Source organism: Pinus tabuliformis, chromosome 9 (genome assembly GCF_031772625.1).
Source record: "Pinus tabuliformis cultivar Carrire ecotype Pingquan chromosome 9, CPIR1, whole genome shotgun sequence".
Lineage (NCBI taxonomy): Eukaryota > Viridiplantae > Streptophyta > Pinopsida > Pinales > Pinaceae > Pinus > Pinus tabuliformis.
Window position 1 is genome coordinate 1,054,123,904 of NC_142307.1, and position 16,784 is coordinate 1,054,140,687.

The 16,784-nt window shown below is 37.3% G+C and overlaps 1 protein-coding gene across 2 annotated transcripts in view; it reads left to right on the forward strand.

Annotated features, from left to right (window-relative positions):
• The window catches only part of LOC149152308 (uncharacterized), a 223,977-nt gene that overhangs the window by 108,723 nt on the left and 98,470 nt on the right, over positions 1-16,784 (forward strand). For both annotated transcript variants that reach the window (XM_089440587.1, XM_089440586.1), the window contains exons 2-3: positions 11,903-11,973; positions 12,190-12,319. In XM_089440587.1, coding sequence (XP_089296713.1) covers positions 11,903-11,973; positions 12,190-12,319 — 201 coding nt within the window. The remainder of the gene's footprint in view (positions 1-11,902; positions 11,974-12,189; positions 12,320-16,784) is intronic.

Below are 16,784 nucleotides of genomic sequence, written 5' to 3' on the forward strand. Positions count from 1 at the left end.
TGATGTGCCGTGATATGAAAGTGGGAAACTAGAAAAAAGTTAAAAACTACTTCACTGAAGAGATCAGCAATATGGAATGCAAGAGAGTCCATACCATACTTGATAAATTCAGATTGCAGACCTTCTCTATTTGCTGCTCTAATAGTTCTTACGGCTATGATAGCTCTCTTGGTATTACTTTAGGCAAATAGGTGGCATGAGGTGAGGTGGGATGTAACATGTGATTTCTAGGATTGGTAGTCAATGTTAGGCATAAGAGGCACTTTCTTAGAGAGGAGGGTATGCCAAAATAATTTAGGAGCTCTCATGTTTTTGAAACAAGAAAGCCTTTTTTGTTATGCTAGAGACTAAGTTGCACGAAACGAGGAAACAGGTATGAGTTTCCGAAATGGGCATGGGTACGAAACTTGACCCCCACGTTGAAGAAGATGTAACTAGGTTTGGTCTTCATATATGTAATTTTGATATTTGTACTTATTCAAGCAAAGAGATTATTTTTTGTATTATTTGTCAATGAGTTTCTTGCTCATTGAAAATAGGTCAAGCACATTTTGTAGTGCTTCTAAGAAGTCAAAGTCAAAATGTAATTATGATTAGACCCTTTGAGGGCATGTTAGATCATGTATGATGTCATACAAGGTCATGTGAATACCTCCAAGGCAAGTCAAATCCTCTCCTAGCAGCAACGAAGTCTACAAGCATAAAAAACGATGAATAAATGTTGAAATATAATGCAACTGCAAGTCGGCCTAAGAGATTGTGAAGCCGACTTAAAGGAGGGACAAACCTATATAAATAGAGGTTGTCCACTCCTCATTTGGAGACATTACACAAGCTCTGAAATCTGCAAGTAATAGAAGCCTCTATGGACTAAAAGAAGACGAGGAGAAGGGCTAGAAGGGTAGCGTAGAAAGAAGACAAAACATTGAAGCAAAGGAGGGCTGTTTTGAAGCTGCTACAACCACATGTGCGAAGAAAGAAGGGATAGTCTGCGGCCAAATCAACTGTGAAATTGCAGGGGTATATTCTTTGTGGTTTGGGCTTGTAACTAGGCCTATAAAGGCCTCCTACTATAGCGAGGAAGAAGGACTCTCAAGTGAAGTGAAGGAAGACTTTTTTAAAGTCAACTCAGCCACACATGCGACTAGAAAGCCACTCTGCAGCCCTAACCACAATCATAGTTCAGGTTAAGAATGATCATTGGTTGGGGTGGAATTTAAGGTCTATAAGACCTCCCTCTAGAGCGAAGGAGAAACCCTCACAAACGAAGGAAGTCAAGAAAGAAAGGGACTGTTTCTAGGGCTAGAAACAGTGACACATCGAGGTACAGTTGCAAATTGACAGCAGTCCAAAGACAACACTTTGAGGGGTATCATTTGGATGTAGAGAAAGGTCTACAATGTCTCAAAGATAAGCAAAGAAAGACCTCCTCATAGCGAACAAGAGGAGCCCTAATATTCTAGGGTTTACCAACCTAGAAGACAAAAGTACTGGAAGATAAAGTGCTGGAAGTGACAGTGAAGAAAGAGGAAGGATTTGACTCATGCTTGGAGGACATCCTAGTCAAGGGTCTAGGGTTTGACAGTTGTTCAAATAAAAAGCTTATTAAGAGAAATCTTACAAAGAGTTTCTCTCTCAAGAGTGGAGAGGTTTATCCCTGGCAGAGAGCCAAATTTGTGTTCTTTTTATTTTGTTCTGGTAGCAGTTTGATGAAGCACACACATATGCACTAATAATAATAAGAAGACATATAAGCTAACTAAGAAAAAATAAATGAGACTTCACAAATTGTTATCAAGTCTCAGAGAATCATCACAACACTACTTTTCCCTAGATTCTCTAACATGGTATCAAAGGGAAGGTGTCACGTCAAGGAAAGGACAACTCAAGAACACTCAAGCATCAAGCCTAGAAGTCTCAACCACTTCAAGGACAAGAAGGGTCTACAATCCATCATTCATCAAGGAGGGCTACAAAGCTAGAAGGAGAGCCTTATATAAAGGCACCTACAAAGAAGAACATAGCTACATCAAGCTACAAGTCTTCGAGCACACCTCGTCACCAAGCAAGTCCACTTGGAGAAGACAACATGAAGGACACCAAGATCCAGAGAAGACAAACCGTCAAGCTTTCAAGGAGGAAGCAATCCATCAAATCTCAAAAACTATCAAGTAAGTACATGTCCCCTTCTGAATATACGTCAATGTCTTTTTGCAAGGAACACAATAAATTGGTAGGCACCAATAACTTTCTTGCATGGAAGAAGAGGACTGATCTACTTCTCAAGGAGAATGAACTCCTATAATATGTCAGGGGAACATTACTAGCCTTAGCCAAGTTCAATAAGGATGAGACAAGAGCTTAAAGGATTCAGATAGAATTAATCAAGGACTCTCTTATTCCCTATGTCTCCAAGTTTGAGACATCAAAAGAAATTTATGATAAGCTAGTAGAGCTATTCGCAGTATCCACCATCGGAGAAGTATTATCTTTGAGGAATGAATTATACAAGATGAAGATAACAAAGGAAGGAATAGCTCCCTACTTCATGAAAATCTCTGAGATGAGAGATCAACTTCAAGAGCTTGGGGAAGTCATGTCTGACAAAGAGATGACAACTGTTGTACTCAATGCTCTACCTGAGGAGTGGGGAAACTTCACATCAAGCATTTATGCCAAGAAGGAAGCAACCACTCTCAGTGATATGTGGTCTCTATGTAGAACAAAGGAGACTAGACTTAAGGCGAAAGAAGATGTGGGATCAAAGGAGCAAGCATTTGCTACCATGGCCAAAAGAAAGGGTAAATTTGGCAAGTTTGGTCCATGAAGAACAAACAACAAAGACATGTCTAAGATCCAATGTATTGGATGCCAAGAATATGGACACTACAAAAGGAATTGTCCCAAGCTTAAGAAGGACAACAACAACAAGAGAAAGAGAGAAGAAGCTCATATAACTCAAGAGGTGGAAGAGGAAGGAAAGAAGCAAAAGAAGGAAGATCCTCTGGATCTCTACTATGACTAGGTCAAACTCTTTCCTTCTAGACTTCTTTCAAAGTTTTGAGTAGAATAGGAGCATGTAGGAATAAATTAAATTGCATGGCTAGAATTACTCTCTAGAATCTAGCAACATGATGTACATGGAGTTCTAGACACATGTAGATGTAGCATTTATGAGAAGAACAAAAATGCAGAAGTAGAAATATCTTCTAGAATATAAGAGCATGGCAAATATATCTCAAAGATATTCAGGTAGAAGGAGCATACCTAGAACAGGGCCTCTTATATGATGGAAGAAAACTTGATCGTGACAAGAATCTTAGAAGACCTAAATTATCAAAGGTATGAAACATTTGCAAGGCGAGGATCATTAAGATCCTATGATGGAATCTTCAAGAGAAGGTTCGTGAACTAAGGCAAATGTCTCATTGGGAATCCCACTCATGGGATTCAAGAAAAGGGATGATATGCAGGCAAGCTAAGATGAAGCAAGAAGGGCTACACGAAAAATGATCAAGGAGGATCAAGATGAGGTATGTATGCATCAAAGTTTAAGTCATGTCATCATTTGTATATTATTAAGTCATGGGTATAGTTCTATAACATGATCAAGCATGAAAGGATGTCTTTCACCAAGAACATGCTCGAAGGCATGTACCATGATGCAATAAAGGTCAACAAAAGAACATGCTCACATAAGGAGCGTAACATTGCTGACTAAGAAGCAATAAGAAATGCTGACAAGTCCAGAAAGCAAGGGATGAAGGAATGCTTCCACAAGAAGCATTAGGTGGTTGACCAATCTATCTGAGAAGAAGCAAATAAAGAAAGAGATCAAGCATGTGAAAGAACATCATGATCACCAAGGATCACTATCTGACAAAATGCATTGAAAGATATCTCCTGAAAGAAGGAAGAATAACTCCGATGAAGGAAAAAAGGACCCTTGACACCTATGAAGACCTTGGAGATATAAAAGGTGCAGATAACTGATTCTACTCTATGAAGATGTCGTGATGAAGAGGCAATCCAACAAAAGGAAAAACAATGTTGAAGAAATATCGGGATGAAGTCATGATTGGCTACCACGTCAAAGCATATAACCTAGCAAGTATGATGGAGCATCCATGAGGAGAGCATTCCGAAACATGGACAAGATGACAAAGGAGTAGCCAAGATGACTAGAAGAACTTGGTAGTCACTTTCCATGAAGTAATGACATGACTAACCAAGAAGGAAAGTGGTGGATGGATGGTGCCCTACCGAGAAGAAGTTCGATCGAAGACTTCATGACATCAAGAAAGGAAGGAGATCATGCAGATGAAGGACCCACGAAAAAGAAGCTGCTGATGAAGGAAAGAGTCCCCAGTTAAGAGGGAGCTCTGACAAGTCCCTGATCAAGAGGAAGTTTTGAATCACCCCTGATTACAAAGGAGTGACTATTGTGTTTTCCATGTCATGGGTCATGCATGACTAACAACCATAAGTCTAGATGAAGGCCATGAAATGTAGACACAAGATAGACACTACATTCTTTTCTTCACTTGGGAAGAAAGAATGGGAGGAATAGGTAATCATCTGGCATTCGATACTCTTTGAGGATGTGTAGGGCATCCAAGACAAGAGTAGGCAAGAGGACCGATATTCTTTGAGGGAAACGAGGAAATGGGGAAAGGGTACGAGTTTCTGAAATGGGCACGAAACGTGACCCTCCTGTTGGAGAAGATGTAACTAGGTTCAATTTTCATATATGCAATTTTGATATTGGTACTTATTCAAGAAAAAAGAAATTATTTTTTGTATTATTTGTCAATGAGTTTCTTGCTCATTGAAAATAGGTCAAGCACATTTTGAAGTGCTTCTAAGAAATCAAAGTCAAAATGTAATTATGATGAGACCCTTGGAGGGCATGTTAGATCATGTGTGATGTCATACAAGGTCATGGGAATACCTCCAAGGCAAGTCAAATCCTCTCCTAGCAGCAACGAAGTCTACAAGCAACAAAAACGATGAATAAATGTTGAAATATAATGCAACTGCAAGTCGGCCTAAGAGACTGTCAAGTCGACTTAAAGGAGGAGGGACAAACCTCTATAAATAGAGGCTGCCCACTCCTCATTTGTAGAAATTACACAAGCTCTGAAATCCGCAAGTAATAGAAGCCTCTAAGGACTAAAAGAAGATGAGGAGAAGGGATACAAGGGCAGCGTAGCAAGAAGACAAAACAATGAAGCAAAGGAGGATTGTTTTGAAGCTGCTACAACCACATGTGCGAAGAAAGAAGGGACAGTCTGCGGCTAGATCAACAGTGAAATTGCAGGGGTCTATTCTTTGTGGTTTGGGCTAGTAACTAGGCCTATAAAGGCCTCCTACTATAGAGAGGAAGAAGGACTCTCAAGTGAAGTGAAGGAAGACTTTTTTAAAGTCAACTTAGCCACACATGCGAAGTAAGAAGGCCACTCTGCAACCCTAACCGCAGTCATACTTCAGGTCAAGAATAATCATTGGTTGGGGTGGAATTTAAGGTCTATAAGACCTCCCTCTAGAGCGAAGGAGAAAACCTCACAAACAAAGGAAGTCAAGAAAGAAAGGGACTGTTTCTAGGGCTAGAAACAATTACACGTCGAGGTACAGTTGCAGATTGACAGCAGTCTAAAGACAACACTTTGAGGGGTATCATTTGGATGTAGAGAAAGGTCTACAAGGTCTCGAAGATAAGCAAAGAAGGACCTCCTCATAGCGAAGAAGAGGAGCCCTAATATTCTAGGGTTTACTAACCTAGAAGATAAAGGTACTGGAAGACAAAGTGACAAAGTGCCGGAAGAAGAGCCGGAAGATGTGCCGGAAGTGACAGTGCAGAAAAAGGAAGGATTTGACTCATGCTTGGAGGACATCCTAGTCAAGGGCCTAGGGTTTTGTAGTTGTTCAAATAAGAAGCTTCATTAAGAGAAATCTTAGAAAGGGTTTCTCTCTCAAGAGTGGAGAGGGTTTATCCCTGGCAGAGAGCCAAATTTGTGTTCTTGTTATTTTGTTTTGGTAGCAGTTTGATGAAGCACACACATATGCACTAATAATAAGAAGTATAAGCTAACTAAGAAAAAATAAAAGAGACTTCACAAATTTTTATCAAGTCTCAGAGAATCATCACAACACTACTTTGCCCTAGATTCTCTAACACCCCCAAATTTTGGAAACGGGGAAACATGATATATATATATATATATATATATATATATATCTATATATATATATATATATATATATATGTATATTAGAATTTAGGACATTTAAAAAATGTCATGTGCAATCATAAAGCATACATGATACATTATAATTTATTACATTTAAAGTTTAAACATTATCATTGAATTTACATCACATTTACTCATGAATGATCACGTAATAAAAATAGCAATATCGGAATATCCAAAATCAATCTTTATTATATATCTAAATCTCAAATCAACTTTTATTATATATATGAAGCTGCAAGTACAATAAAGACTATGAGGCTACAAGAACAATAAAGATAAAAGACTAATCCTCATCAAAAATAGAAGCAGAAGCATGTTCGAAAGTGGATGGTGGTGCTGAAGAAGATGATGGGCCAATTCCACTTCCAAGTTGGACCTCATTATTCAGGGCAGCAAGAGAGAGATCCAAATCAGGACTTTCTGGATCCACATCCCATTCTTTAGAAGGACCACTGTTGTATTCTGGACCCCTACGAGATGCAAGGCTAAGGTTGGAGTGCACATAAACAAGATCCTCTGCCTTCTGTGAGCCCAACGTATTGTGCTTCACAGAATGAATAAAACCATAGTTTCTCCAATTCCTTTCCACCAATGAAGAGCTTGCCACTTGTGAAAGAACACGAATGGCAAGGTTTTGCAAATGTACACCATTTGCTCCATGACAAATCCACCACATAACTGTATTCATGGTGCTTCTCTCCTCCAAGGCTGATATATGTGCATAATCATCTAATCCTACAACAAAACTGGCAAATTTTTCCTTTACCTCCCTGTGTAGATGAGATGGAAATATTCTAATAAGGGCTTTTTTCACCCCATTAGCTACCTCTCTATCCTTATGGGGTGCCTTCCTCTTCCCATTGCTTTGAGCAATAAGCTCTTCATCATAAAATTTGGGGTTCAAGACATGTGCTAAAGTGTGCAATGGAGTGTTGAAATTGTTCCACTTATCAACAATGATTTTCTTGACTAAATCAACAAAATGATTGTCAACAAACAAAAGTTGTGGAGATTCTTGTGAAATGATTTCCATAGTTTTCTCAACCATGGAATCCATGCCATGATATACCTCTCCTAAGAAAGGTTGGTCAGTGTCAGCGTTCCGAAGAAGCTCAAATGCAGGGGTTGTGAACTTTAGTAATAAATCTATCTTGCTCCACCAATCCTCATCAAGGCACAATATACGCACCATATATGCCCGCTCTAAATCTGCTTGTTTCCACTCAACCCAAAGTTGACTCACCACCATAGAAACTAAAGCATGCTTAACCTCAACAAGGCGACACAACATTAGGAAGTTTGAGGCATATCTTGTCTCAACAACTTTTAACAACTCCAATTTGGAGTATTCTCGAAATATAGCCTTAGATTGGTGTTGGTTGGTGATGAATTTAACAATCTCCCTTGCTTCCCCTGTGATTTCCTTTATCCATGGAACTTTGTTGTCGATCTCCTCTAAGATCAAATTCAGATTATGGACAATGCTGGGTGTCCAAAAGATGTGGTCATACTTCCCTTTAATAATTAAACTTGAAGCTTTGCAAATTGGTGCATTATCCGTGATAACTTGCACTACTCTGTTAGGCCCTATTTGTTCAATAGATTTTATAATAACATCAACAATGAACTGTGCATATTTTACCTCTCCTGAGCAGTCTTCCGCCTTTATAAACATTGCTCCTTTGGGGGAAGTGGCAATGATATTCATCAATGGTCTGTGCCTTGTATCTGTCCATCCATCTGAGACTTTGGTAACCCCAGAGCTACTCCAGGAAGAATGAATTGGTGATAAGATATCCTCCACAAGGTCCTTCTCATTTTTGAGAAGCTGAGTTCTGACTTTCTCATAATTGGGCCCCTTGTACCCTTGAGGAGCTTTGTTAATTGCCCATATCATATCTTGCCAGTAAGGAGAGCGAACAACATTGAATGGGATACCACATGCATAGATACACCTAGCCACTCTGGAATTAGTTTCTTCTCTCGCTTGCACATTCACCAATTTAGCAATTCTGCTATCCAGAACTAAAGGGGATGCCCCTCTGGTATTTTTGGATGCTGGTTGTTCATGTTGTTGAGTGGCACTGGCTCTCCTCTTCCTTGCTTCAAATACAATCTTTGGCTCAATGTTAGGTGGAGCTTGAGGAGTAGCTTGACTAAGCTCATCGTGCCTTATCTTAATTCCATCTGCCTCATCTTGCTCTCTTTGATATGCCCTCCTTGCCAATGGGTCTGCTGTTTTTGTGCAACTTGCAATCCCCTGTCCTCCTCAATGCAAAAGATGTGCCTTCACTCTTGGGTAGGAGCCCTTGTACGAATTACTACAAAGATTACATCGCCATTCCCATGAGCCACCACCTCCACATTTTTGAAGCTTCTGAACATGCCTCCAAAAAGGATAATATTCAGCCGTTGGGTTGGACTTGGGGCTTGAACTTGTAGCGGCACCTTGGTTGGAAGCCATTGCTGCAAAAAAAATTAAAAAAAACAACAAATCTGTAAAGAAAAACCATTTTTCATATATTTGGAAGCATAAACCCTCAAAAAATTGAAGAAATAGTAGGAAAAAACCTAAGTTACCAGAATACGGATCCGGATCCGGATTCGGATACGGATCCGCCAGTTTTTTGAAAAGTCAGGATCCGGAAACGGCAAGTACAAGCAAATATAAAATATTTTATAATTTTTAAAATTAAAATTTATATAAATATAAAATTAAAAACATAATTTTTTAATATGTAATTTTTATATACAATAAATAATTATTATATAAGTAATTCCTAAGGTATCATTTATAAATATTAGTTAAATTTATATAAAAATAAAAAACATATGGAAATTTTTGAATATATAAATTCAATATAATACTTTAAAAATAATTATTAAGTTAATCATAATATAATTAATGCATCATTTATAAATATTTAAACATTAATTATTAGTTATAACTATTTATATTAAGCATATTATTAAACTTATTTTAGAAAATTATTTTTAAACTTGAAAATTTATTAAAATATAAACTTATTTTTTAAACTTTAAATAAAATATCTTCTAAAAATTTATTAAAATATAAACTTACTTTTAAAACTTTAAATAAAATATCTTCTAAATAAATAGAAGTAGGTTATAATCTTGACGTCACATGTATTAAAGTTTATAATATATTAAAATTTATAATATGTATTTGTTTTAAATAATATAAAGTTTATAATATATCTTTGTATTAAAGTTTATAATATATATCTGTATTAAATAATATAAAGTTTATAATATGTATTTGTATTAAATAATATAAAGTTTATAACATATCTTTGTATTAAAGTTTATAATACAGTCAACATAGAAATCCCTCTTGGACTTCATATCCGCTCGTTTTTATCATTAGCGTCATTCACTTGAATTAAAGTTTATAATATATTGTATTAAAAATAATACATTTCAATGTAAAAATAATAAACTTTATGACGTCCAACAACTCAGTTTATTTTCGCTGAGGGATTTTTAATCCATTTCTGACCATTCGAAATTCACTTGCGTTGATAATATTTCTGTTTATAATTTTGTGCTGAATTACAGTTTTCTACCCACCGAGAGAAAATTTTTCCGACATACAATATGTGTGAATTTTTCTGACATACAATATATTTACACACGGAGAGAAGACGGACGGATCTCTACGGATCCGGATCCGAATCCGTTTCTGATCCGGGGATCCGCGGATCCAGCCATCAGGCTTGACGGATCTGGTAACATAGGAAAAAACTAAGAAAATGAATGCTTTTTACCCAAATTAATTTTCTGTAGTTGAAGCTACCCCAAAATGCCAGAAAAAAGACGAGAAATATGGCTGTAGCTGAGACAAAAGCCAAGAATGCTGTAGCCGGAAACTCTACGCTCCAAATCTGCTGCTGAAATCTCTTTCTCTTGCTCCTAAAATCTCTTTTTCTCACTGTTGAAAGCGCCTTAGCTGAAACCACTGCTCTCTTCCCCTTTTCTCCTTTGCTAAAGTTGTCCGTCTCCAAGAGAAATGACTTGCTCAATTGTGTGATAAGAGAATGAGGCGAGAGTCTTTTTATAACTTGAGAGAGACATCTAAAAGCATCCAAAAGATATTTTATTCACCCAATCAAAAATTAGAAGCAAAAAAATAAAAATAAATAAAAGAAAACCGCAATTGTGAAGTGGAAACTCCGCCATACGGCCTGGAAAATTGTTTCTGTCTATAGTGGCCACATTTCCCCAGCGTGAAACATGCTAGTACGACTGGAAACGAGTTTCCAGGCCGTACGGTACAAGTTTCTGTTTCGTTTCTGGCCGGAAACTGACCCCTGGGCAACGTTTCCTGCAACATAGGCTGGAGATGTCAATAGTAGATACTCACAACATGTGAATAGGCTGGAGATGTCAATAGCAGATACTCACAACATGTGAATAGAATCATGGGTGGATGATGACTGAAGGATACAATGGTGATATTTATGCATGATCTTGATTTTTTTGTCACACCATGACAGATTGCACTCAAGTGCAAATCAGGAGCAGGTGTACAGTCCTGCGCAATGCACTCTGACTACATTGTTTTGTACAAATGCATGATAACATAGAGAGTGAATGAAAAACATTAATGATTTGCAGCATGGATGCTTCATAGCTAGCATGAACAATAGGAATATAATGTCAGTGTTTCTTTAATAGAAGGGATAATGTCTAATTCTTGAATTATCATGAACTTACCTGTTTTCTTCATTCTCAAATGTTAAAACAGATGACAACCAACAGCTAATGTAAATCAGTACATCTTTTGATTTAAATGGCACTCAGAAAAAGAATATTTAGTTAGGATCTTCATTTTAAAAAACACAAAACCAAAAAGATGGGACAACTTCAACTGTTTTAGCTTCTATTTGATGGACTCTGCTATATTCACATGGCCAATGAGTACTGTGGGATGTCTATGGTTACAACAGTGTACTTGTGCTTACATTACATGCATTGCAATTTGCTTGATCATTACATGCTTGGTTTGATACTTCCTAGAAGTAAATCCCTGGTTCATGTCTCTCATCCCAAACTAACTGGCTGAAAAATTCACTATGAAACGTTATACTACAACCTTTTTCTTGAGAATCTTTTGTTTTGACTGAACTCCATATTATCAGGGATTGAGTGTCATAGCACCCTTTGTCTAAGCAGCCATTAGTAGAGAGTACCTATTCTGTCAGAGGAACCCAGGTCTTGCATCTGGCTCTGATTGCCTTTTTGTGTGCGCTTGTGAGTCTCCATAGGCATGCACACAGGCACAAGCACAAGCACAAGCACAAGCATGTCTTTGCAATGACTTGAAGCCTGGTGGGGGCTATATCATCTGCTTGATTTCACTGACCAGGCCAAGCTTGAGAATTTTATAACTTTAAATTACTTTTAACTTGATATCCGTATTCTTGGTTTATAATTTAAATTTTATCCATATTTGATGCTATAGGTTTCCAACAAAAGGTTTGTTGTTTTTGCAAACATGAAAGAGGTGCCAGAGTAGCTCTATATGCATTTACCTCTATATATTCTAATGTACATTGGAAACTTGTTTGTCAGTGAATATCCTATTCTAACAAGATTCTCTATTTTCTGAGCTCAATTTACTGCAGAGCAACTTAAGTATATCAAGGAGGCAGAAGAAATTCGTCGAGCAATGGAACCTGTGGATCTGATTAAAAGAGTAAGAATGAAAAGCCTGGAATTATTGGCTTGTGTTTGATTTGATGTAAATGTGAATGCTAAGTTCAATTTAACTGTTCATTTTAATGATTAAAAATTCTAAATAGCAGATATTTTTTTTTTAATTTTTTTTCAAGGCGGTCTTTCCGGCTCTCACGATGTATTGCAGTTCTTGGTCAGAAAATTAATGAACTTTGCTCGAACTTATACTTGTCAGGTGAAGCAAATTCAACTGGAGTCAGAATCTGGAGTTCAATCCCAGAGTGAAAAGGAGATATTACGGCAAAAGCAAGCTACTGAACTTTCTAAGAGGCTTACTGATCTAAGATCATCTAGTGATCAGAAAGGTGAAATTGCAGTTTCTCAAGATTTCACTTTTTTATTCTCAGAAAATAGTCATATCTTCTTATTTAGATGATAAAGAATATACTTTCAGTTGAATTTTCTACAAGGTACATAGTAGAATTCTATTTTCTGTCAGATAATTACTTCGTAATGATTTTACACACAGTATTCTTATGCCACTGATATAATTGAGAAATTACACTTAAAAAAATATCAACATTAAAATTTTAAATGCAGCAGAAACAGTAAAGATCATAGAAAGAGAGCCATGCACAATAGAGACAATATTTTTACCCTAGGAAAGCCAACCTTGGGAGAAAACCCACAAACTTTTCTTTAGGAGAAATTATTCTTTAGCGAGGTTCACAAATCCAACTTGTCTAGAAATCTGTGCCAATATCCAAGTCAAAAATGTGAGTCAAACCTGGTCAAACTCCAGCATGTCAATGCTGGTCAAACCAGCCAAAACAGATAAAATTCAACTATGGTCAAACAGTCAGCGTGCAGTCAAAGTTCAGCACTGCGGTCAACCCTGTGGTTTGCAGTCAACTCCTGCAGCTGCAAACAACCATGCGGCCTGGTTAAATGTCAGCCAAGTAGTTTGGTCAACGTCAGTCAAACTCGACCCTCCATCACATGTGTGGTTGTCCAATGACTAAAGATGACCTCAAAAAATCTGATTTCTCTATGTTCAGACCACTGTTTTAAGAAATGGCCGTTTCGAAACTGAAACGGCCTGGTTGATCCATTTCAATAGCAAAATTAGTGACCCGGCCATGGAAACGGTCCGGTTGGCCGAGTCATGGGTGACTCGGCCAACCCGGCCGTTTCCATTATGACTCGGCCGAGTCACAAAGGACGGCCCAGGCACACGTAAACAACAAAAAATATAAATTTTTAATGGATTTTTTAATTGTTTTTTGTTTGGTTTGGACCCCAAACAGTTATATGAATATGCTAAATGATTTTTGGGGTCCATTTCCCCCTCCCAAACCCTATTTAACACACCCAAGTGCTCTCATTCACTCACAGCAGTCTTATGCATTTGAGTGAGAGTCTTCTTTGAGAGTTAGTGAGCAGTTCTTGAGCTTGTTTTGGAGCAGCAGTGAGGAGTCTTGGAGGAGCATTGTAGCTGGAGTGAGGAGCTTCTTGGGCAGCCATTTGGAGCAGCATTGAGGAGCTGATTCTTAGAGCAAGTTTGAGGAGGCAGTTTGTGCCTGGAGGTATTTTTTTCCACCTCTATAAATCTGTTTTTGCTTAGTAAATTTTAGGTGCATATTTAGAAAGCTTAGAGAGTGTTTTTTGTCAAATAAATGAACATTGAATCAATGTTTTTTTTTTTTTTTTTTTTCATTTTCAGATTGTTTGCTTTCATTTCTTAGTAAAAAAATGGCACCTAGAGCAAGAGATCCTGCTTGGGCATATGTTGAAATGGTTGATAGTCAAATGCAATGCAAATTTTGCCATAGGAAAATTAACGAAGGTCCTGGGGGCATTCATAACTTGAAACAACACTTGGCAGGGATTATAGGCCAAATTACCCCATGAACCTCACCAGAAATTGGGGAGATTAGAAAGAATTTGTTGGCCAGCTTTGAGAAATTTAAAGAAGATAAGGCTAGGCAAAAAGACATACAGGCTGAAATTGGGAGGAAGAGGGAGATACAAAAAATGATGGCTACCAACCCCCACTATGATTTTGAGGGTTCTTCCTCTATCCCTCAAACTGAGGCATCCAACCCTTTCCGATATGTTCCTCCCTCTTTTGGTTCTGTTCAAGATAAGGGAAAGGGTAGAATGTCAATGAAAAAGGGTGATGTGACTATCAAAAGTTATTTCACTCCCTCCTCTCCATCAGATGCACATGGTCCTGAAGTTAGTAAAACTCAAATGCAACCCACTTTAGATGACCAATGGAAGAAAGAATTGAGGGAGACTGCTTGTGATTACATAGCTAGATGGTGGTATGATGCTGATATCCCCTTTAATGCTGCTCGTTCACCATATTATGAGCCTATGTTTTATCCCATACATGCTGCTGGAAAAGGCTTCAAAGGCCCTACTATGCATGAGCTAAGGGGGGTTCGTTTGCAGAAAGAAATTCAATCCATTAATGAGTATTTGCAAGAGTTCAAGGACTCATGGGCAAGAACAGGGTGTACTATCATGTCAGATGGATGGACTGATCAAAGAAACCGTACCATCATAAACTTTCTTGTCTTCTGCCCACAGGGAACCATGTTTTTAAAATCAGTTGATGCATCTAATAAGATAAAAGATGGCCACTTGTTGTTTCAGCTATTCAAGGATAATTTTAGGGGTGAATGTTCGCCCTTTAGCGAAATTAAGGGGTTTTAAATTTTTAGTGGGCGAATATTTTGTATCATAGTACATTTTTACAAATCACCTCAAATAGCCCACCTTATTTTAAGGGAGAGGGTAAAAAAGGTAAATTTAGCCCTTGAAATTAGGACTTACAATCTTCCATTCGCCCATTTTCAAGAATAGGTTTTATTTAAGTGAATCCATTCGCCCATTTTCAAGAATAGGTTTTATTTAAGTGAATCCTATGTGCCAAATACCATATTTATAAAAGAGGTATGGTAAATTAATAAAAATATAAATAAATGAGAGGTATGGTAAATAAATAAAACATTTTTTATATTTACTCCATAAGTCACCTTATATACATGTAAGGGTGTAAACAAATAAAAATATAAGTAAAGTGGAGGTATGGTAAATAAATAAAACGTCTTTTTATACTTACTCAAAAGGTATGGTAAATAAATAAAAATATAAATAAACTAGACGTATCGTAAATAAATAAAACCTCTTTTTATATTTAGTCCATAACCCTCGTTCTATTTATGAAGGCTCAAGAAAGAGGTTTTATTTAAGTGAATCCTATGGGCCAAATACCATATTTGTAAAAGAGGTATGATAAATTAATAAAAATATAAATAAACGAGAGGTATGGTAAACAAATAAAACATTTTTTATATTTACTCCATAAGTCACCTTATATTTACGAACACTCAAAGAATGGGTTATATTTAGGTGAAACCTATGGCCAAAATACTATGGGACAAATAACATGGATTAGATTGTTATTAATATCATGCAAAAAAACCATTATTAACCCTAATATTAGAATTAATAAAAATAAAAATGGCACATGGTATTGACCCATGGTATTCACCAAAATGGCACATGGTATTGACCCATGGTATTGACCTGGAATGTAGCCTATTTAAATGGGGGAATTAAACCAGCATGTAGCCTATGCTAAGATTCACTAGGGCTTTACAAAGTTTTATTATTTAGTGAAAGACTCGCCAAGATCTTACAATATTTTATAATTGAGTAAAATATTCACCATGCCTGGTGAGAGATTCGCCAAAAAATTATATATACATATTATATTATTGATAAAATCGCCTTCCATTTTTCCTATATACCATGGAGATTCGCCCATTTATTATATTTATAAATTTAGGGAGGGTTCTTAAAATTTTCCCTGCAGCTATTGGATCAGGTTGTTGAGGAGGTGGGGGTGGCTAATGTTGTTCAAATCATCACAGATAATGCCTCTAACTATGTTCTTGCTGGTAAACTGTTAGAGGAAAAACACAAGACCATCTTTTGGACCCCATGCGTTGCACATTGCATAGACCTCATGCTTGAGGATATTGGAAAATTAGATTGGGTCAAAAACACTATAGATCATGCCAAAAGTATAACAAAATTTATCTACAATCATACATTGGTTTTGAGCCTCATGAGGAAACACACTCGGGGCAAGGATATTATTAGGCTGCCATCACTAGATTTGCTACATATTTTTTGACATTGCAATCTATGCTTTCCCAACATAGAAACTTGCAAAAGATGTTTTCCAGTGATGAATGGAATCAAAGCAATTGGTCTAACAAACCAGAAGGCAAAGAATTGAAAAGGAAAGTCCATGAAGAAACTTTTTGGAGAAAGGCAGCAGAGATTGTGAAGCTTGCTGAGCCACTAGTTAAGGTGTTGCAGTTGATGGATGGGGAAAGGTTGGCTATGGGCTTCATTTATGAGGCTATGGATCAAGCAAAGGAGCAAATAAAGACGGTATACAAGGATAGAGTGGCAAAGTATGGGCCCATTTGGGCAATCATTGATGAAAGATGGAACAATCAACTCCATCGCCCTATACATGCAGCTAGGTATTTTTTGAACCCATGGTATCATTATAAAGCTAAGGAGTCAGGAGCTTTGAGGGGGGAGGTCAGAGATGGACTGGTTGATTGCATTGAACACATGATCCCATTGGAGTCTGATCAGCTGGAGATACACCGACAGGCCAATATCTTCAACAATGCAGCAGGTACCTTTGGGAAGAACCTAGCAAAGATTGCAAGAGAAGCAGATGAGCCAGGTAAACAAAAATTTCAGTTTTCAAATTCTTAATAGTTTTACTTTTTTGTT